At 40.9% G+C, this 23,384-nt stretch overlaps 1 protein-coding gene across 7 annotated transcripts in view; it reads left to right on the top strand.

Moving 5' to 3' along the window:
- Window positions 1-3,757: 3,757 nt before the first annotated feature.
- The window catches only part of LOC113646401 (zonadhesin-like), a 73,460-nt gene continuing 53,833 nt past the window's right edge, over window positions 3,758-23,384 (top strand). The window contains exons 1-8 of one of the 7 annotated variants that reach the window (XM_047803215.1): window positions 3,772-3,988; window positions 4,141-4,446; window positions 4,642-4,974; window positions 5,255-5,311; window positions 6,390-6,503; window positions 6,604-6,644; window positions 6,905-7,205; window positions 20,405-22,210. In XM_047803215.1, coding sequence (XP_047659171.1) covers window positions 3,946-3,988; window positions 4,141-4,446; window positions 4,642-4,974; window positions 5,255-5,311; window positions 6,390-6,503; window positions 6,604-6,644; window positions 6,905-7,205; window positions 20,405-20,676 — 1,467 coding nt within the window. In that variant the 5' untranslated portion in view covers window positions 3,772-3,945 and the 3' untranslated portion in view covers window positions 20,677-22,210. Of the gene's footprint in view, window positions 3,989-4,140; window positions 4,447-4,641; window positions 4,975-5,254; window positions 5,312-6,386; window positions 6,504-6,603; window positions 6,645-6,904; window positions 7,206-14,776; window positions 14,974-15,125; window positions 15,432-15,596; window positions 15,930-16,207; window positions 16,265-16,719; window positions 16,777-20,404; window positions 22,211-23,384 lie in introns of those variants that run through there. The other 6 variants (XM_047803214.1, XM_047803204.1, XM_047803203.1 and 3 more) reach the window with 6 other exon arrangements.

The raw sequence follows: 23,384 nt of genomic DNA, 5'->3' as shown, positions 1-23,384 counted from the left end.
TTCGGTCATGACCCAAAGCTCATGACCATAGGTGAGGGTAGGAACGTAGATCGACTGGTAAATAGAGAGCTTCACCTTGTGGCTCAGCTCTTTCTTCACCACAACAGATTGGTATATCGACCGCATCACTGCAGAAGATACACCAATCCGCCTGTCGATCTCCCGCTCCATCCTTCCCTCACTCGTGAATGAGACCCCAAGATACTTAAACTCCTCCACTTGAGGCAGGAGCTCTCCACCAACCTGAAGGGGGCAAGCCACGAGAACCATGACCTCGGACTTGGAGGTGCTAATTCTCGTCCCCACTGCTTCACACTCGGCTGCAAACCGTCCCAGTGCACGCTGAAGGTCCTGATTTGAGGAAGCCAGCAGGACAACATCATCTGCAAAAAGCAGAGACGAAATCCTGTGCTCCCCAAACCAGACTCCCTCCGGCCCCAGACTGTGCCTAGAAATCCTGTCCATATAAGTAATGAACAGGACAGGTGACAAAGGGCAGCCCTGCAAGTCCAACATGCACCAGGAACAAGTCTGATTTACTGCCGGCAATGCGAACCAAACTCCTGCTCCGGTCATATAGGGACTGGACAGCCCTTAACAGAGGGCCCCAGACCCCATACTCCCAGAGCACCCCCCACAGGTCACCATGAGGGACACAGTCGAAAGCCTTCTTAAGATCCACAAAGCACATATGAACTGGTTGGGCAAACTCCCATGAACCCTCCAGCAACCTGGCGAGTGTATAGAGATGGTCCAGTGTTCCACGACCGGGACAAAACCCGCATTGTTCCTCCTGAATCCGAGGTTCGACTATCGGCCGAATTCTCCTCTCCAGTACCCTGGCATAGACTTTTCCGGGGAGGCTGAGGAGTGTGATCCCCCTATAGTTGGATCACACCCTCTGGTCCCCCTTCTTAAACAGAGGGACCACCAACCCAGTCTGCCAGTCCAGAGGCACTGTCCCCAACCTCCATGCGATGTTGCAGAGGCGTGTCAACCAAGACAGCCCCACAACATCCAGAGACTTGAGGTACTCAGGGCAGATCTCATCCACCCCGGGTGCCTTGCCACTGAGGAGCTTCTCAACTACCTCAGTGACCTCAGCTTGGGGAATCGACGAGTCCACAAATGAGCCCCCGCCCTCTGCTTCCTCAGTGGAAGACATGTCGGTGGGGTTGAGGAGAACCTTGAAGCATTCCTTCCACCGTCCGAGGATGTCCCCAGTCGAAGTCAGCAGATTCCCACTCCCACTGTAAACAGTGTGAGCAGGGCACTGCTTCCCCCTCTTGAGGCACCGGACAGTTTGCCAGAATTTCTCCGAGGTCAACCGATAGTCCTTCTCCATGGCCTCACCGAACTCCTCCCAGACCCGAGTTTTTGCCTCCACAACCACCCAGGCTGAAGCTCGCTTGGCCCTTCGGTACCTATCAGCTGCCTCCGGAGTCCCCCGAGCCAACCAGGCTCGATAGGACTCCTTCAGCTTGATGGCATCCCTTACTTCCGGGGTCCACCACCGGGTTCGGGGATTGCCACCACGACAGGCACCGGAGACCTTACGGCCACAGCTCCGAGCGGCCTCGTCGACAATGGAGGTGGAGAACATGGTCCACTCGGACTCAATGTCTCCAACCTCCCTCGGGATCTGGTTGAAGCTCTGCCGGAGTTGGGAGTTGAAGATCTCTCTGACCGGAGACTCTGTCAAACATTCCCAGCAGACCCTCACAGTACGTTAACTGTCACTGCCCACGTGAGCGTTGAAGTCCCCCAGTAGAACGACGGAGTCCCCGGTCGGAGCACTTTCCAGCACCCCTTCCAGACACGCCAAGAAGGTCAGGTACTCTACACTGCCATTTGGCCCGTAAGCACAAATAACCGTGAGAGACCTATCCCTGACCCGAAGGCGCATCCAACACATGGTTGCTGAGCTGGGGCGCTATGAGCCCGTCGCCTCTCACCATGGGCAACTCCGGTATCTCTCAACCTCCCACACCAGCTCAGGCTCCTTCCCCCCCCCAGCGAGGTGACATTCCATGTCTCTAGTGCCAGATTCCGTGTCTGGGGATTGGGTTGCCAAGGCCTCCGCCTTCGACTGCCACCCAATGCACATTGCACTTTTATCACACAGTATATCTTCAGTTGTATCAAACTTTCATCCATTAAAAAATTAATGTCATGAAACATGCAAGAAATAAGCATTTAAAAATGCAACTCTGTTTTACATAATACACAAAATGTACCATATAAATGTTTATGTACAGTGTAAATATTGTGAAATATCAATCACACCACTAATAATAATCAATAATATTCTTTCATAACTTAGAGCCACATATTACTGCTTCACAACGACCTTCATCCTGGTCATCATCAACAAGCACATATTTACTTCTCACAAACTCAAACAAGTCTTCAACAATTCATCCTTCGACTTGTCTTCTGTCCGGTGGACGTTTAAACACTCATCACTCTTCTGATCAGAGAATAATTAGATGTGAGCGAGTCACTGATTTCCAACTGTGTTTCTCTTCCATGAACTGAAGGTGTCATCACAGTGTCTGTAATCCTGGCAGTGCTTCTGGTTTTTCTCATCTCATTTCTCACTATGATTTACAGGAGGAGAAATAAATCTTAAATCTCTCACACTACACACACCACAATCAAGCTAATAATATTCACTTATGTACGGCTGATTCAGGACCAGTTCTCTAGCCACATGTATATCACATGGTTTACACTGTACATATAGGCACAGATATAGGAATTGAGATTAAGATTAAATTTTTATGTACCACATGGATCATAACTGAATTTAAAGATATAAACAAAGCTGTTATTCCACTAAAAGCAACATAGACCAAAATCTCAGCTGTTACATCCACAAAAAACCACAAAACTGGGATAAAACATAAACCCCAGCTCCAAATCTTTACCCCATTCATTTGTATGTAATAAAAGTTGCCACGTGCCCATGTGCTCATGCGGCTGGAATGACAAAATACAATGATTTAATGGTCATTAAATAATTAGTAATCACTCCATAGTAACAACTCATAGTTAAGTTATGAGTGTGTTTGAAATAAATTCACTACAAGAACAGACAAAGCTCGATACTAAAACCTTACAATCTGTGCTCTCAGGCTCCCTCTGCTGGCACAAGACACATTTCTAACACACTTTTCTCCACTGTTCAATTACCCACGATCAGCAGCACCAATAAATTGTGAACCAGGGTGTTATTTTCTTAAAAACTTCCACAACAGTAATTAGAGAGAGATAGATAGATAGAGAAATAGAGAGAGAGAGAGAGAGAGAGAGAGAGAGAGAGAGAGAGAGAGAGAGAGAGAGAGAGAGGTGGCATGTTAAGGTACATCTTTTGTACATTTATAAAGTATCTTTCACAAATTTCCTGACATTTTACCCCAACTAACTTGTTTTGATTCTGTAGGTATTTGGTCATTAGTGCTGATGGGAGACTTTTAAGATGAAGCACCTTAGACAAAAACAAAAAGATGCATCAGTCTGCAAGAGGAAATGACCAAAGACTGTGTTCATTTAGACCAGTATTGAACATCAAAAGACAGACAGACAGGAAGAAAGAAAGAAAGAAAGAAAGAAAGAAAGAAAGAAATAAAGAAAGAAAGAAAGAAAGAAAGAAAGAAAGAAAGAGCCTACCACAACTTTTTTTTCCTCAGACGTGATTTTCCTCACTATTGGTCAACTGAGAGGGTTTGATGTCAACATCATCAGCTGAAAAGACTGTGTGGAAACTTGAGAAACTACAGAAAGAGGAAACAGCCACAAACCAGAGAGAAAACCGAGGCAGAGAAGTGGATTCTATAACAAGTACAATAGACTTATTACAAAAGATTATAAAGATTCAAAAATTTAATTCAATAGCAGACAAAAGTTTTTGAGAAGATCAGTGAAGCTTTAGTTCAGTACAGAATGAAGAATTTCTTTTCCTTCATAACCTTCTACCTGATCTCAGGTCAGTAATTATACATTAAATAACAAACTACAGAGTTGAGGAATCATTATGAATTTGTGCTGCTGTTAGTTTCATGCTGAACTTTAGTATTGAGAGAATTTGGAGGTGTTTATCATCAGAAAGATGACAAATCTTTTTATTCTGATTGACAGGTTCAGTGCACTGCTTTGATGTGATCAGTTATCCTGGAGGTCATGTCATAATTTACTTCATGAATCCACCAATCAAGTCATCTGTGCATTTTTGCAAATTTAAAGCAGAGACAGAGTGTAAATATTTGATCACAGCTCGGGTCTCAGAGTTAAACAACCTGATTCATAACGACAGAATTGCTCTGTTGTACACTAGAGGAATAATTACACTGAGGTACATAAACCTGAGTTTACAGGATACTGGAATGTATCAGTTTGGAGAATTCAGCGGGTGGAATCGCAACATTAACCTGAAAGTGAACAGTGGTGAGGAAATTTTAGGTGCTTTAATACTTAAACTTCATCATGATAGAGGATGTAAACAGCAGGTTCTTAATACCAACAGCTGTGTGTTAAAATGGAGAGTCTTGATTTGTTTGAACAGAAATATAAATCAGGTGAAGTGGAATAATGTAGTTGTGATAATGTACGAATGTAATAATGAAATAATGTGATTGACAGATCCATGTTGTAGTGGGACAAAAGCAGTCACAGGTCATTTGGGACAGAATCTGATGATCAGCTGCTTCTATCCAGTAAAGTTTGAAACAAACCCCAAGTCCTTCTACAGACTAGATGGTTTCAATGGATCTGAACTGATCCGTACCAGTGGAACAGAACAACACCAGGACGGCAGGTTCTCCATTTCTGATGACAGGAAGAATAAAGTTTTCAGTGTGAACATCACTAATTTGAGAAAAGATGATGGAGGACTTTATTCCTGCGCATTTACTGAAGACATGAGTTTATTCGGTTATCTGTCGCTCTTCACAGTAATTCAGCTCCAAGTTACTGGTGAGATTTATTTTACTACCATATTACAGAGAATTATTAAAAAAAAAACACCTCAGTTAAAAATAGTTTCTCTAAGTGGTACAATGAGTCTTACTGCTGCTTATCATCTGTTATTTACTGACAATACTGTATACAATCAACAACAACGTGTCTTTATGTCAGTCAGCAGTTTGAACCCACAAAGTTCAGAACAGTCCACAGTCAGAGTTATGACTTATCTGTGTTTTCTTTGTGTTATTAATATATGAACATGGGATTACTTTCTGGTTCCTGTAAACAGAAGTAACAAAAGACACAACAGAGAATACAGATGGCACATCAGACACATCTGAGTCTGGTAAGATATTAAATATACACATTTATGGTCTGTTTCTCTGTTGTCTCCTTTATGTTCCTATTCTCTTTGTCTCTATGTTATATCTATGCTAACCCACTTAACTGCTAGGTGGTAGTTATGCTAACCCTCTAGCTTGGTTGCTAGGATGTTTCTAGGTGGTAGCTAGTCTAATTTATCTGGTTGCTATGGTGTTGCTATGATATTTCTGGTGGTTGCTAGGGTGTTGCTATGTGGTGGCTATGCTAACCCAGTGGGATTCTAGAGTGTTGCTAAATGCTTGTTATGCTATTTCAGCTAGAGGTTTGTATGGTGCATGTAAACAGAAGTAACAAAGGACACAACAGAAAGTCCATACTGTAGACACACCTGAGTTTAGAAAGACTTCACAATACACACATTTGTGGTATTTTCACAATTGTTAGAGTGTTGCTAAAGTGTAGCTTTGTTGTTAAGTGGTCACTGTGCACCCAGTTGTTTGCTACTGTGCTGCTAAGTGCTAAGCTAACCTCTTTGGTTGCTAAATTGTTGCTTGGCAGTTTCTGTGGTATTCCAAATGTTTGTAGGGGTAATGTAAGGAAGTTGCGATGCTATCCCAAGTGGTTGCGCTGAGAAGCCATTTAGTTATTCTAGGGTGTCACTAGGTACTTCCTACGGTATTCCAGATGGTTGCTGTGTAACTAAAAATATGCTAGAAATCCTCTATGGACTATTGGTAAGTTTTCCAAGCATGGACGAGGGTGAAATTAATGACACACAGATAAAGGTCTGAGTTCACTCTATATTTCTTCTCTTTATCAAGTCTTATACATTTAAAAGTTATACAATTCTGTAGGGCTACTGTGTCTATTAGTAATTTTTTTTCCTTTTAACACTTTCTACTTATTGTCATAGTAAAGTAATGTTGAACATCAGGGAACTGTAGAACCATAAGAATTATTTTCTCCTCAGCACTACAGAGAATCGTTCTGCCTCTAGTAACATTTCAGATTTCAAATGACAAACTGAACTATCTGACGTTTGTAATGATGACATTATTCAGCTGTTTTAATGTGAATATTCACCATAATGTTATCAGGAGGATCCACATTCATCATCATCATCATCATCATCATCATCATCATCACTGTGTGTGTCTTTGTGCTGCTGATTGGAGGATTTGTACTCGGCTACAAGTTGAGACACAAAACACAAGGTACTGAACAAACATGAAACACCAGCATGCTAAAACACTTCTCTGCCTAGGATTTCATTATAAAATCCCTGTACGGCTGGTGTTTTATTTGTTTTTGCAGATTCTGCCCCTTTAAGCCAGAGAACAGAAACAAATAACACGGTGAGTGAAAATGATGCTGTAATAATAAGGATAAAGGGAAAGTTCAATAAAACTCAGAATACTTCCACAACTGTACTGCTCTTTGTTACACCACTGCCCGTGCTGACTGCCAAAAACGTACGAAATTTGTGACTAATGTTTGTTGATTCATGATCACAATGTGTGTCATTATCCCTTATTAGATGTGTCTAATGATTTTAATTCAAAATGATAGTGACGGATTTTTTTTCCTATTATCTTTTCATCTCTGTTTATTTCAGGCTGCTGATTATGAAAACGATCTACTTCAGATTCAGAACATCATGATGTCTCCGGTCTACCAAAGCCTAATTCCCAATACAAACCAATCAGATTCAGTCTACCAGAGTCTAGAGGCTAACACCAACCAATCAGATTCAGTCTACCAAAGCCTAACTCCAAGCACTAACCAATCAGATTCAGTCTACCAAAGCCTAACTCCAAGCACTAACCAATCAGATTCAGTCTACCAAAGCCTAACTCCAAGCACTAACCAATCAGATTCAGTCTACCAAAGCCTAACTCCAAGCACTAACCAATCAGATTCAGTCTACCAGAGTTTAGAGAGTAACACAACCAATCAGATTCAGTCTACCGGATTCTAGACATCAACACCAACTAACACCAAACAGTCAGATTCATATTTCTGGAGCTTAACTCTCAAAACCATGGCAAATGAAATCAATGTAAAACTTTGTATCCTGTTATCATCTAAACCTGTAAATGCATTCTGCACATGTCCAGACACTGGGATGTGATTTTATTTTTTTCTAATCTTGTGTATTTATTCTCAACAATGTTTTTTTTTTCTATCTAAACTTGCCATTGTGTACATATTCTGCATTTATACAAAAAGACAGAAAATGTGTAAAGGAACTATTTCTGCTTCATCAGCAATGTTGTTCATGGGAAACATTGTTAAGGTAGATTTTTATATTCAGCTATTTGTTTTCTTTAACCAGTCAGAACAGTAATATGATTTCAGCTGAATTTTATTGCAGACCGTCTCCCACTGGTCATTTCCCAACATCCCCACTAGTTAGCTCTTCTCATCACACACTTGCTTGTTATTCCTCCAAGACACATGAAGACACTGCACTTTTCCATCTTCTGTTCATGCTACATCACAGGGCAGATGAACATCTCTTACTCATTCGTGAGCATAAAGAACCTCAAAAGTGGTCAATGTTACTCTGAATATCAGGGGGAAAATTAACACCATCCCTCCCACTCAGACAGCACAGCCACTTCTCTTCTCTCAAATTTCTAACCACTGATGGCTGCGACATCATCAAAATTTGAACTTCAGATTTCTCAGTTTTTTTTTTTTAACTGAGCAACGCTGTGCATTAACTATTATTTACTAATTGTAGCATTTCTAATAATTTAATAAACTAATTTAATAAAAAAAACGAAAATTGTATTTATTTATTAAATCTTGCACATGGTCATTAAAACATTTAAATTGTTAAATGAATTAAAATTAAGAAAGGAGTTTAGACTGTGTTTGCAAAATTTACATTGCAGTGTTTATCATCTAATTTCCTATATTTAATCTGTCAAAACATAAGATTTCCCTAAATTGTTTGGCTAAGCAGCCAACCATAGTGTGAAGTTGTTAGGAGCTCCTGGGATATTTCCGTACCAGATTACCAGAAGTAATGCTGGAAGGCAATTTTTCATAACTGGCTTTTCCGCTTGTTGTTCCTCACATGAGCTGTGTTTTGGGCTTCCTATTGTCCGCCTTCCCGATTCCACCAACTGGTATCATGCCACCAGTTCCTCATTTACCCGAATGTTTTGCCCTATATATATCAGCCCTTTTGTATCTGTCTTTGTCAGTCATTGTTTTGTGTTTGCATGATGTAGTTGGATGTTTTCCAGGTCATTATTCATTCATTCATTCATTTTCTACCGCTTATCCGAAATTCTCGGGTCACGGGTTCTCAGGTGTCATCGGGCATCAAGGCAGGATACACCCTGGACGGAGTGCCAACCCATCGCAGGGTGCACACACACACACACACTCTCATTCACTCACACTCACACACTACGGACAATTTTTCCAGCGATGCCAATCAACCTACCATGCATGTCTTTGGACCAGGGGAGGAAATTGGAGTACCCGGAGGAAACCCCTGAGACACGGGGAGAACATGCAAACTCCACACAGACAAGGCGGAGGCGGGAATTGAACCCCCAACCCTGGAGGTGTGAGGTAAATGTGCTAACCACGAAGCCACTGTGCCCCCCCAGGTCATTCTTATGTTTTGTTTTTCAAGTTGTATTTGTCCTGTGTTCGGTGTAAGTCTAATTATATTTTATTTATGTTACTTTAATCTGTGCTTAACTTGATCCTACATTTAGGTCAGATTCTCTGCATGATCATGAAATCCGTAGAGATCTGGGTTTGATCCCCACATGTTATATAAATAATGCAGATAAAACCTGTCATATTTTATTTCACTTTTTTTTTTACATTTTTCAATCTGTTAATGAAATGCCAAATGTGTCTTTATGTATCCATCCAGCCATCCATTTTCTACCGCTTATCCGGGGCCAGGTTGAGGGGGCAGCAGTCTAAGCAGGGACGCCCAGACTTCCCTCTACCCAGACACTTCCTCCAGCTCTTCCGGGGGAACACGGAGGTGTTCCCAGGCCAGCCGAGAGACATAGTCCCTCCAGCATGTCCTAGGTCTTCCCCGGCGCCTCCTCCCGGTAGGATATGCCCAGAGCACCTCCCCAGGAGGCGTCCATGAGGCATCCGAAACAGATGCTCGAGCCGCCTCAGCTGACTCCTCTCGATGTGGAGGAGCAGCGGCTCTACTCTGAGCTCCTCCCGAGTGACTGAGCTCCTCACCCTATCTCTAAGGGAGCGCCCAGCCACCCTGCGGAGGAAACTCGTTTCAGCTGCCTGTATCCGGGATCTCGTCCTTTCAGTCATGACCCAAAGCTCATGACCATAAGTGAGGGTAGGAACGTAGATCGACTGGTAAATAGAGAGCTTCACCTTGCGGCTCAGCTCTTTCTTCACCACAACAGATCGGTATATATCGACCGCATCACTGCAGAAGATACACCAATGCCTGTTGATCTCCCATTCTATCCTTCTCTCTCTTGTGTATGAGACCCCAAGATACTTAAACTCCTACACTTGAGGCAGGAGCTCTCCGCCAACCTGAAGGGGGCAAGCCACCCTTTTCCGACTGAGAACCATGGCCTCGGACTTGGAGGTGCTGATTCTCATCCCCGCCGCTTCACACTCGGCTGCAAACCATCCCAGTGCTCGTTGAAGGTCCTGATTTGAGGAAGCCAGCAGGACAACATCATCTGCAAAAAGCAGAGACGAAATCCTGTGGTCCCCAAACCAGACTCCCTCCGGCCCCAGACTGCGCCTAGAAATCCTGTCCATATAAGTAATGAACAGAACAGGTGACAAAGGGCAGCCCTGCAAGTCCAACATGCACCAGGAACAAGTCTCACTTACTGCCGGCAATGCGAACCAAACTCCTGCTCTGGTCATATAGGGACCGGACAGCCCTTAACAGAGGGCCCCGGACCCTATACTCCCAGAGCACCCCCCACAGGTCACCACAGGGGACACAGTCAAATGCCTTCTCCAGATCCACAAAGCACATGTGAACTGGTTGGGCAAACTCCCATGAACCCTCCAGCAACCTGGCGAGGGTATAGAGATGGTCCAGTGTTCCACGACCAGGACGAAACCTGCATTGTTCCTCCTGAATCAGAGGTTCGACTATCGGCCGAATTCTCCTCTCCAGTACCCTGGCATAGACTTTTCCGGGGAGGCTGAGGAGTGTGATCCCCTTGTAGTTGGAACACACCCTCCGGTCCCCCTTCTTAAACAGAGGGACCACCACCCCAGTCTGCCAGTCCAGAGGCACTGTCCCCAACCTCCATGCGATGTTCCAGAGGCGTGTCATCCAAGACAGCCCCACAACATCCAGAGACTTGAGGTACTCAGGGCGGATCTCATCCACCCCCAGTGCCTTGCCACTGAGGAGCTTCTCAACTACCTCAGTGACCTCAGCTTGGGGAATCGATGAGTCCACAACTGAGCCCCTGCCCTCTGCTTCCTCAGTAGAAGACATGTCGGTGGGGTTGAGGAGAACCTTAAAGATTTCCTTCCACCATCTGGGGATGTCCCCAGTCGAAGTCAGCAGATTCCCACTCCCACTGTAAACAGTGTGGGCAGGGCACTGCTTCCCCCTCCTGAGGCGCCGGAAGGTTTGCCAGAATTTCTTCGAGGCAAACTGATAGTCCTTCTCCATGGCCTCACCGAACTCCTCCCAGACCCGAGCTTTTGCCTCTGCAACCACCCGGGCTGAAGCTCGCTTGGCCCTTCGGTACCTATCAGCTGCCTCCGGACTCCCCCGAGCCAACCAGGCTCGATAGGACTCCTTCTTCAGCTTGACGGCATCCCATACTTCCGGGGTCCACCACCGGGTTCGGGGATTGCCACCACGTCAGGCACCGGAGACCTTACAGCCACAGCTCCGAGCGGCCGCGTTGACAATGGAGGTGGAGAACATGGTCCACTCGGACTCAATGTCTCCAACCTCCCTCGGGATCTGGTTGAAGCTCTGCCGGAGGTGGGAGTTGAAGATCTCTCTGACCGGAGACTCACAGTACGTTTGGGTCTGCCAAGTCTGACCAACTTCCTCCCCCGCCATCGGATCCAACTCACCACCAAGTGGTGATCAGTTGACAGCTCTGCCCCTCTCTTTACTCGTGTGTCCACGACATACGGCCGGAGGTCAGATGAAACAACCACAAAGTCGATCATCGACCTCTGACCTAGGGTGTCCTGATGGCATGTGTACTGATGGACACCCTTATGCTTGAACATGGTGTACAGAAATCCAATAACAGAACACAACACATGGTTGCTAAGCTGGGGGGCTATGAGCAAGCCCACACCATCCCGTTGCCTCTCACCATGGGAAACTCCAGAGTAGTAGAGAGTCCAGCCTCTCTCAAGGAGTTGGGTTCCAGAGCCCAAGCTGTGTGTGGAGGTGAGCCCAACTATGTCTAGTCGGTATCTCTTAACCTCCCACACCAGCTCAAGCTCCTTCCCCCCAGCGAGGTGACATTCCATGTCCCTAGTGCCAGATTCCATGTCTGGGGATTGGGTTGCTCTTTCGGGCTGAGCCTGGCCGGGCCCCATGGGGCGACGTCACGGACCTTGATTTAACTTTTCTCATAAGGGGGTTTTGAATCTTTATGTAAATTAAACATAAATTATAGGTTAAATTACATCATATACATCATAGTTATCATATGGTAAATTCCTCATGTGTGAATATATCCATTTAGAACTGAGTGCTATTTTAATCAACAGTAAGTTTTGACAAAACAAATGTAGACAGATAGATTGTTTTTGTTAAATAAAGTGTTAGAACAAAATGCAGGAAATTATTTTAACAAAAAATTATCAGTACATTTATCTGTGCTGCTGGTGGTGGAGTCACATGTAAAGGACGACAAAGTAAAAAAAAAATCAGGCTTTAGGCTTTATGTTCTAATATGTTGTTGTTTTTTTTTGTTTGTTTTTTTTAACTGTATGTGTTTTGTCTTGAATGAAGCACCTGCCTCATCCTCCGATCACCACCGGAGAGAACATTCTCCTGAGTATTAGTAGCTTCCGGACTACACTTCCCATAACCCCTCACTGGGACTGATTGCACCACCACCTGTTCTCAATCAGCCACTGACTATATAAACAGACTTGAACCTGACTTCTGTACGAAGTCTCGATTTGCCTCAGCATTCTGAGCGTTTCCTGTTTTGTATTTTCTGGTTATTACTTTGTTTGTTTTTCTGCCTTACGATTCTCTGCCACCTGCCCTGACCCTTTCCCTGTTATATCGACCACGATTTCTGTCAACTCTGCATTGTGGTGTGTGCCAACGTCGACCCTTGCCTACTGTACTGCGAGTCTTCTAATAAAGCCTGCAAATGGATCCTTATCGCTTCATCCTTATGACGCTTCATTACAGGTTAATTTACTAATTAACTACATGTATAGCAGTATAACTGGAATACGTATGGCAACTGCACTGAGATCAATAAATAAATATATAAATAAACAAACACCTCACTTTTTCACAGGTCAGACCAATGCACTGCTAAATGATTCACCTTAAAATAACTTACCTGAGGTTCTATTCAATATCCATTTTCAGACAGCTGTAGGAAATAAAGTTTACATTTATTAAAAACTTCTATAAAGATCTGACAAAATCAGCAGAATTACACATTAGCTCTCCATCCATGAACAATATATGTATAACTGCAAACAAGCATTTATTACTTTGCTAAGCTACCTGGATGTCTGACAGGCAAAGAGCTAAACACACTAATTACTATAGCATTAGAAGTTAGCCGACTACGTTAATGGTTATTTTCAGTATTGCTATATATTTGAAATAACATATGTAAGTATTTCATAAACCCACAATGCTAGAGTGAGTAATGCAGCCCATGTATTTTATTACACAGTATATTTAAAACAGTCTTCAGTTGTATCAAACTGTTTAAAAATGAATGTCGTGAAACATGCAAGAAATAAGCATTTAAAAATGCAACTCCGTTTTGCATAATACACAAAATGTACCATATAAATGTTTATGTACAATGTAAATATTCGCAATGACCTTCATCCTGGACATCATCAACAAGCACATATTTACTTCTCACAAACTCAAACAAGTCTTCAACAATTCATCCTTCAACTTGTCTTCTGTCCGGTGGATGTTTAAACACTCATCACTCTTCTGATCAGAGAATAATTAGATGTGAGCGAGTCACTGATTTCCAAATGTGTTTCTCTTCCATGAACTCTAGGTGTCATCACAGTGTCTGTAATCCTGGCAGTGCTTCTGGTTTTTCTCATCTCATTTCTCACTATGACTTACAGGAGGAGAAATAAATCTTAAATCTCTCACACTACACACACCACAATCAAGCTAATAATATTCACTTATGTACGGCTGATTCAGGACCAGTTCTCTAGCCACATGTATATCTCATGGTTTACACTGTACATATAGACACAGATATAGGAATTGAGATTAAGATTAAATTTTTATGTACCACATGGATCATAACTGAATTTAAAGATATAAACAAAGCTGTTATTCCACTAAAAGCAACATAGAGCAAAATCTCAGCTGTTACATCCACAACAAACTACAAAACTGGGATAAAACATAAACCCCAGCTCCAAATATTTACCCCATTCATTTGTATGTAATAAAAGTTGCCATGTGCTCATGGGACTGGAACCACAAAATACAATGATTTAATGGTCATTAAATAATTAGTAATCAGTCCATAGTAACAACTCATAGTTAAGTTATGAGTGTGTCTGAAATAAATTCACTACAAGAACAGACAAAGCTCGATACTAAAACCTTATAATCTGTGCTCTCAGGCTCCCTCTGCTGGCACAAGACACATTTCTAACACACTTTTCTCCACTGTTCAATTACCCACGATCAGCAGCACCAATAAATTGTGAACCAGGGTGTTATTTTCTTAAAAACTTCCACAACAGTAATTAGAGATAGATAGATAGATAGATAGATAGATAGATAGATAGATAGATAGATAGATAGATAGATAGAGAGAGAGAGAGAGAGAGAGAGAGAGAGAGTAAGTAAACTGTACCTCATGGCAGTGGCATGTTAAGGTACATCTTTTGTACATTTATAAAATATCTTTCACACATTTCCAGACATTTTACCCCAATTAACTTGTTTTGATTCTGTAGGTATTTGGTCATTAGTGCTGATGGGAGACTTTTAAGATAAAGCACCTTAGACAAAAACAAAAAGATGCATCAGTCTGCAAGAGGAAATGACTAAATGACTTCATTTTAGACCAGTATTGAACATCAAAAGAAAGAAAGAAAGAAAGAAAGAAAGAAAGAAAGAAAGAAAGAAAGAAATAAAGAGAGAAAGAAGGAGACTACCATGACTTTTTTCTCTCTCAGGCATGATTTTTCTCACTATTGGTCAACTGAGAGGGTTTGATGTCAACATCATCAGCTGAAAGACTGTGAAAGACTTGAGAAACTGCAGAAAGAGGAAACAGCCACAAACCAGAGAGAAAACCGAGGCAGAGAAGTGGATTCTATAACAAGTACAATAGACTTATTACAAAAGATTATAAAGATTCAAAAGGTCAATTCAATAGCAGACAAAAGTTTTTGAGAAGATCAGTGAAGCTTTAGTTCAGTACAGAATGAAGAATTTCTTTTCCTTCATCACCTTCTACCTGATCTCAGGTCAGTAATTATACGTTAAATAACAAACTACAGAGTTGAGGAATCATTATGAATTTGTGCTGCTGTTAGTTTCATGCTGAACTTTAGTATTGAGAGAATTTGGAGGTGTTTATCATCAGAAAGATGACAAATCTTTTTATTCTGATTGACAGGTTCAGTGCACTGCTTTGATGTGATCAGTTATCCTGCAGGTCGTGTCATAATTTTGTTCATGAATCCACAAATCACATCATCTGTGTATTTTTGCAAATATATAGCAAACACAGAGTGTAAAGATTTGATAACAGCTCAGTTCTCAGAGTTAAACAATGTGATTCATAAGGACAGAATTGGTCTGTTTTACACTAGAGGAAAAATTGCACTGATGTACAGAAACCTGAGTTTACAGGATACTGGAATGTATCAGATTGGAGATTTCAGCAGGTGGAATTACAACATTAACCTGAAAGTGATCAGTGGTGAGAAAATTTATGTGCTTTAATATTTAAACTTCATCATTATAGAGGATGTAAACAGCAGGTTCTTAATACCAACAGCTGTGTGTTAAAATGGAGAGTTTTAATTTATTGAACAGAAATATGTGATAATGTACAAATGTAATAATGAGATAATGTGATTGACAGATCCATGTTGTAGTGGGACAAAAGCAGTAACAGGTCATTTGGGACAGACTCTGATGATCAGCTGCTTCTATCCAGTAGAGTTTGAAACAAACCCCAAGTCCTTCTACAGAATAGATGATTTCAGTGGATTTGAACTGTTCCTTACCAGTGGAACAGAACAACACCAGGACTACAGGTTCTCCATTTCTGATGACAGGAAGAATAAAGTTTTCAGTGTGAACATCACTAATTTGAGAAAAGATGATGGAGGACTTTATTTCTGTGCAGTTGATGAAAACATGCTTTCATTCAGATATCTGTCGTCCTTCACAGTAATTCAGCTCCAAGTTACTGGTGAGATTTATTTTACTACCATATTACAGTGAATTATTAAAAAAAACACCTCAGTTAAAAATAGTTTCTCTAAGTGGTACAATGAGTCTTACTGCTGCTTATCATCTGTTATTTACTGACAATACTGTATACAATCAACAACAACGTGTCTTTATGTCAGTCAACAGTTTGAACCCACAAAGTTCAGAACAGTCCACAGTCAGAGTTATGACTTATCTGTGTTTTCTTTGTGTTATTAATATATGAACATGGGATTACTTTCTGGTTCCTGTAAACAGAAGTAACAAAAGACACAACAGAGAATACAGATGTCAAATCAGACACATCTGAGTCTGGTAAGATATTAAATACACACATTTATGGAATCTTCTCTTTGTAATAGGATGCAGCTAAGCTAACCCAATTGGTTGCTAGGGTGTTGCTAGGTTGTGGCATTGTTGTTAAGTGCTTGTTATGCACCTAATTGACTGCTACAGTGTTTCTATGTGTTGCTAATGCTAACCCAGTTAATTGCTACTGTGTTGCTAAGTGGTTGCTATGCTATACTAGCTGGTAGATAGAGTATTAGGAGGTTAACATGCCATTACAGGTGTTTGTCAGATGGTTTGCTCTGATGACTCACTTGCCAGGGTGTCACATTTCATCTGTTTGGAAATCTAGTCTTTATGTCAGTCAACAGTTTGAACCCACAAAGTTCAGAACAATCCACAGTCAGAGTTATGACTTATCTGTGTTTTCTTTGTGTTATTAATATATGAACATGGGATTACTTTCTGGTTCCTGTAAACAGAAGTAACAAAAGACACAACAGAGAATCCAGATGTCACATCAGACACATCTGAGTCTGGTAAGATATTAAATACACACATTTAATGTGTTTCTCTATTGTCTCCTTTATCTTCCTATTCTCTTTGTCTCTGTTATATCTATGCTAACCCACATAACTGCTAGGTGGTAGTTATGCTAACCCTCTAGCTTGGTTGCTAGTGTGTTTCTAGGTGTTTCTAGGTGGTAGCTATAATTAAACTGGTTGCTATGGTGTTGCTATGATATTCCTGGTGGTTGCTAGGGTGTTGCTAGGTGGTGGCTATGCTAACCCAGTGGGATTCTAGAGTGTTGCTAAATGTTTGTTATGCTATTTCAGCTAGAGGTTTGTATGGTGCATGTAAACAGAAGTGACAAAGGACACAACAGAAAGTCCATACTGTAGACACACTTGAGTTTAGAAAGACTTCACAATACACACATTTGTGGTATGTTCACAACTGGTAGGGTGTTGCTAAAGTGTAGCTTTTTTGTTAAGTGGTCACTGTGCACCCAGTTCTTTGCTACTGTGCTGCTAATTCTTCTAGATTGCTTACAAAATTACACAGGTATTCATGGACAGGCTTTAAGTTGGTTTAGATCCTACCTGTCTGAGCGATACCATTTTGTAGAATTAAATGATGAATCCTCCAGTTTATTACCAGTTAATTATGGGGTCCCTCAAGGATCAGTTCTAGGACCTCTGCTTTTCTCTATATACATGCTTCCATTAGGGAACATTATTAGAAGACATGGGATTAGTTTCCATTGTTATGCTGATGACACACAGTTATGTATCTCATCAAAACCAGATGAAATAGCCACAGTGTCCAAATTAACTCAGTGCCTTAGAGAGATAAAAGACTGGATGAGCTGCAACTTTCTATTGTTAAACTCCGATAAGACAGAAATACTACTCATAGGTCCAAAAACCAGTGCACAGAAACTCTCACAACTTAACTCCCATTTAGAGGGATGTACTGTTACTAGTAGCTCGACAGTGAAAGACCTCAGTGTTATATTAGACAGCAACTTGTCTTTAAAATCATATCGCCCATACCACAAAAACAGCCTTATTCCACCTTAGAAATATCACCAAGCTGAGAAACATCCTGTCTGTATCTGATGCTGAGAAGCTAGTTCATGCCTTCATGACCTCTAGACTGGACTATTGTAATGCATTACTAGGTGGTTGTCCTGCATCTTTAATAAATAGGTTACAGTTAGTCCAAAATGCAGCTGCTAGAGTTCTCACTAGGACAAGAAAGTATGACCATATAACCCCAATTTTATCATCTCTACACTGGCTACCTGTTAAGTTTAGAATTGATTACAAACTGCTGCTACTTACATACAAGGCTCTTAATGGTTTAGCTCCCATGTATCTAACTAGTCTTCTCTGAGATCACAAAACTCAGGACTTCTGCTAGTTCTCAGAATATCTAAGTCTATTAAAGGTGGTAGAGCGTTTTCTTATCTAGCTCCCAAACTTTGGAATGGTCTTCCTGATAGTGTTCAGGTCTCAGACACACTTTCCCAGTTTAAAATCCCACATAATACATCCTATAATATCATGCACCAGTACATCAGACCTGCATATTTTTATGAACAGCAGATATGTTAATCCCTTTCCACTGCTTCCTCTTTGTACCCATCCTGAGGCATCCAGACACTGTACCAGCTCCCAACGTCCTCTGTGGGACGAAGCCTTTGGACGTCCACTGAGCCGAGGCGGACTCTAAGAATCCTGAGACATCTCCAGTTAGACTCTGTGATACTAAGGATATCCGAAGTCCATGATCCTTACACCAATACAACATTTAAATGACTGTATATTACAATCACACCCCCAGTGTCAACCATATGAGGATGAGGTCCCCCTTGAGTCCGGTTCCTCTCAAGGTTTCTTCCTTTACCAATTTAAGGGAGTTTTTTCTTGCCACTGCTGCCTGAGTCACCTCAAACTTGCTCATAGGGGAATAAATACATACAGATTGTGAACTATATATATCTAATAATAATCTTGAATGTGTATTCTGTTAATTCTTTTTCTTTTATTATTCGTTATTTCTTTTATTATTCCTTATGTTTATGTTCTGTAAAGCTGCTTTGAGACAATGTTTATTGTAAAAAGCGCTATACAAATAAACTTGAATTGAACTGAACTAGCCTTGATGCCCGATGACGCCTGAGATAGGCACAGGCTCCCCGTGACCAGAGAAGTTTGGATAAGCGGTAGAAAATGAGTGACTGAGAGTGAGTGAGTGAATTGAACTAAGTGCTAAGCTAACCCAGTTGGTTGCTAAATTGTTGATTGGCAGTTTCTGTGGTATTCCAGATGGTTGTAGGAGTAATGTAAGGAAGTTGCGATGCTATCCCAAGTGGTTGCGCTGAGAAGCCATTTAGTTATGCTAGGGTGTCACTAGGTACTTCCTACGGTATTCCAGGTGGTTGCTGTGTAACTAAAATATGCTAGAAATCCTCTATGGACTATTGGTAAGTTTTCCAAGCATGGACGAGGGTGAAATTAATGACACACAGATAAAAGTCTGAGTTCACTCTATATTTCTTCTCTTTATCAAGTGTTATGCATTTAAAAGTTATACAATTCTGTAGGGCTACTGTGTCTATTAGTAATTTTTTTTCCCTTTTAACGCTTTCTACTTATTGTCATAGTAAAGTTATGTTGAACATCAGGGAACTGCAGAACCATAAGAATTATTTTCTCCTCAGCACTACAGAGAATCGATCTGCCTCTAGTAACATTTCAGATTTCAAATGACAAACTGGATCAATGTTAAATTTAAATAAATTAGACAGAAGCTGAACATAAAATCCTTTGGTTAATACAGCAGTTTTCTCTCAACAGCAACACAACGTAGGTAAAACTCTTCAGGTTAACCTGCTCCATTACTGATTATATGATGGCTTAACTCATCTGTGTAAAAATGTATGAACTATCTGATGTTTGTAATGATGACATTATTCAGCTGTTTTAATGTGAATATTCACCATAATGTCATCAGCAGGATCCTCATTCATCATCATCATCATCATCATCACTGTGTGTGTCTTTGTGACTCTGCTGCTGATTGGAGGATTTGTACTCGGCTACAAGTTGAGACACAAAACACAAGGTACTCAACAAACATGAAACACCAGCATGCTAAAACACTTCTCTGCCTAGGATTTCATTATAAAATCCCTGTACGGCTGGCGTTTTATTTGTTTTTGCAGATTCTGCCCCTTTAAGCCAGAGAACAGAAACAAATAACACGGTGAGTGAAAATGATGCTGTAATAAAAAGGATAAAGGGAAAATTCAGTAAAACTCAGAATACTTCCACAACTGTACTGCTCTTTGTTACATCACTGCCCGTGCTTACTGCCAAAAACGTACAAAATTTGTGACTAATGTTTGTTGATTCATGATCACAATGTGTGTCATTATCCCTTATTAGATCTGTCTAATGATTTTAATTCAAAATGATTGTGACTGATTTTTTTCCCTATTATCTGTTCATCTCTGTTTATTTCAGGCTGTTGATTATGAAAACGATCTACTTCAGATTCAGAACAATATGATATCTCCGGTCTACCAAAGCCCAATTCCCAATACAATGCAATCAGATTCAGTCTACCAGAGTCTAGAGATGAACACCAACCAGTCAGATTCAGTCTACCAAAGCCTAACTCCAAGCACTAACCAATCAGATTCAGTCTACCAAAGCCTAACTCCAAGCACTAACCAATCAGATTCAGTCTACCAAAGCCTAACTCCAAGCACTAACCAATCAGATTCAGTCTACCAAAGCCTAACTCCAAGCATTAACCAATCAGATTCAGTCTACCAAAGCCTAACTCCAAGCACTAACCAATCAGATTCAGTCTACCAGAGTTTAGAGAGTAACACAAACAATCAGATTCAGTCTACTGGATTCTAGACATCAACACCAACTAACTATCATCAGTCAGATTTATTTTTCTGGAGCTTAACTCTCAAAACCATGTTAAACGAAAGCAATGTAAAACTTTGTATCCTGTTATCATCTAAACCTGTAAATGCATTCTGCACATGTCCAGACACTGGGATGTGATTCTATTTTTTTCTAATCTTGTGTATTTATTCTCAACAATGTTTTTTTTTCTATCTAAACTTGGCATTGTGTACATATTCTGTATTTATACAAAAAGACAGAAAATGTGTAAAGGAACTATTTCTGCTTTATCAATCAGCAATGTTGTTCATGGGAAACATTCTTAAGGTAGATTTTTATATTCAGCTATTTGTTTTATTTAACCAGTCAGAACAGTAATATGATTTCAGCTGAATTTTATTGCAGACCGTCTCCCACTGGTCATTTCCCAACATCCCCACTAGTTAGCTCTTCTCATCACACACTTGCATGTGATTCCTCCAAGACACATGAAGACACTGCACTTTTCCATCTTCTGTTCATGCTACATCACAGGGCAGCTGAACATCTCTTACTCATACGTGAGCTCAAAGAACCACACAATTGGTCAATGTTACTCTGAATTTCAGGGGAAGAAGTAACACCATCCCTCCCACTCAGACAGCACAGCCACTTCTCTCAAATTTCCAAACACTGATGGCTGTGACATCATCAAAATTTACGTCAGAAATAAACGTCAGATTTCTCAGTAGAATTTTTTTTTACAGAGCAACACTGTGCATTAACTAACTAAGCATGTTTGTATATAAAGCCTGACTAACATAATAGTTGCATTTTTTTTATCATGTATAATGGATTTTTTACAACTTCTGCAACAAACTACTGCAGATACGCTTGTTTAAAAATAAATGTAGCGTGTCCAATAATTTAATAAACTAATTTAATAAAGAAAAAAGATCCTTTTGCAATTAATCAAAATATTTCATTTTCTTTGATAAATCTTGCACATGGTCATTAAATAATTTAAATTGTTCAATTAATTAAAATTAAGAGAGAAGCTTAGACAGTGTATGCAGTTGAAAATCTACATTGCAGTTTTTATCATCTAATTTCCTATATTTAATCTGTTAAAACATAAGATTTCCCTAAATTAAGCAGCCAACCATAGTGTGAAGTTGTTAGGAGCTCCTGGGACATTTCAGTACCAGATTACCAGAAGATGCTGGAAGTTATTTCTTCATAACTGGCTTTTCTCTTTGTTCCCCACATAAGCTGTGTTTTACTCTTCCTTCCACCAACCGCTATCATGCCACCGGTTCCTTATTTACCCGAATGTTTTGCCCTATATATATATCAGCCCTTCTGTGTCTGTCTTTTTACAGTAAGTCATTTGTGTTTGCATGATATAGTCGGAAGTTTTTCCAGGTCATTCCTATGTTTTTTTATTCATGTTGTATTTGTAGGGACACGGTGGCTTAGTGGTTAGCACGTTTGCCTCACACCTCCAGGGTCGGAGGTTCGATTCCCGCCTCCGCCTTGTGTGTGTGGAGTTTGCATGTTCTCCCCGTGCCTCGGGGGTTTCCTCCGGGTACTCCGGTTTCCTCCCCTGGTCCAAAGACATGCATGGTAGGTTGATTGGCATCTCTGGAAAATTGTCCGTAGTGTGTGAGTGAATGAGAGAGTGTGTGTGTGCCCTGTGATGGGTTGGCACTCCATCCAGGGTGTATCCTGCCTCGATGCCCGATGACGAATGATTATAGGCACAGGTTCCCCGTGACCCGAGAAGTTCGGATGAAAAATGAATGAATGTTGTATTTGTCTGTGTAAGTCTAATTGTATTTTATTTATGTTACTTTAATTTGTGCTTAACTTGATCCTACGTTTAGGTCAGATTCTCTGCATGATCATTAAATCCATAGAGATCTAAAAAAAAACCTCATTTTTTATTTTGTCTTTTTTAATTTTTCAATCTGTTAATGAAATGCCACACGTGTGTCCTAAAAATTTCTTTATGTAAATTAAACATAAATTATAGGTTAAATTACATCATAGACATCATAGTTATCGTATGGTAAATTCCTCTTGTGTGAATAAACCCATTTAGAAGTGAATGTCCTGCATCTTTAATAAATAGGTTACAGTTAGTCCAAAATGCAGCTGCCAGAGTTCTCACTAGGACAAGAAAGTATGACCAAATAACCCCAATGTTATCATCTCTACACTGGCTACCTGTTAAGTTTAGAACTGATTACAAACTGCTGCTACTTACGTACAAGGCTCTTAATGGTTTAGCTCCCATGTATCTAACTAGTCTTCTAACACGTTACAATCCTTCACGCTCTCTGAGATCACAAAACTCAGGACTTCTGCTAGTTCCCAGAATATCTAAGTCTACTAAAGGTGGTAGAGCGTTTTCTTATTTAGCTCCCAAACTTTGGAAAGGTCTTCCTGATAGTGTTCGGGGCTCAGACACACTTTCCCAGTTTAAATGTAGATTAAAAACTCACCTCTTTAGTCAGGCGTACACACACACACATAATACATCCCATAAAATTATGCACCAATACTTTAGACTTGCACCTTTTTTATGAACAGCAAATATGTTAATCCCTCTACACTGCTTCTCTCTTTCTACCCATCCCGAGGCATCCAGACATTGTACCAGCTCCGATCGTCTTCCGGGCAATGAAGATTTTGGACCTCCACTGAGATGAGGCTGACTCTATGAAAATCCT

Source organism: Tachysurus fulvidraco, chromosome 18 (assembly GCF_022655615.1).
Source record: "Tachysurus fulvidraco isolate hzauxx_2018 chromosome 18, HZAU_PFXX_2.0, whole genome shotgun sequence".
Taxonomy (NCBI): Eukaryota; Metazoa; Chordata; class Actinopteri; order Siluriformes; family Bagridae; genus Tachysurus; species Tachysurus fulvidraco.
This window is presented reverse-complemented; position numbering and strand designations above follow the sequence as displayed.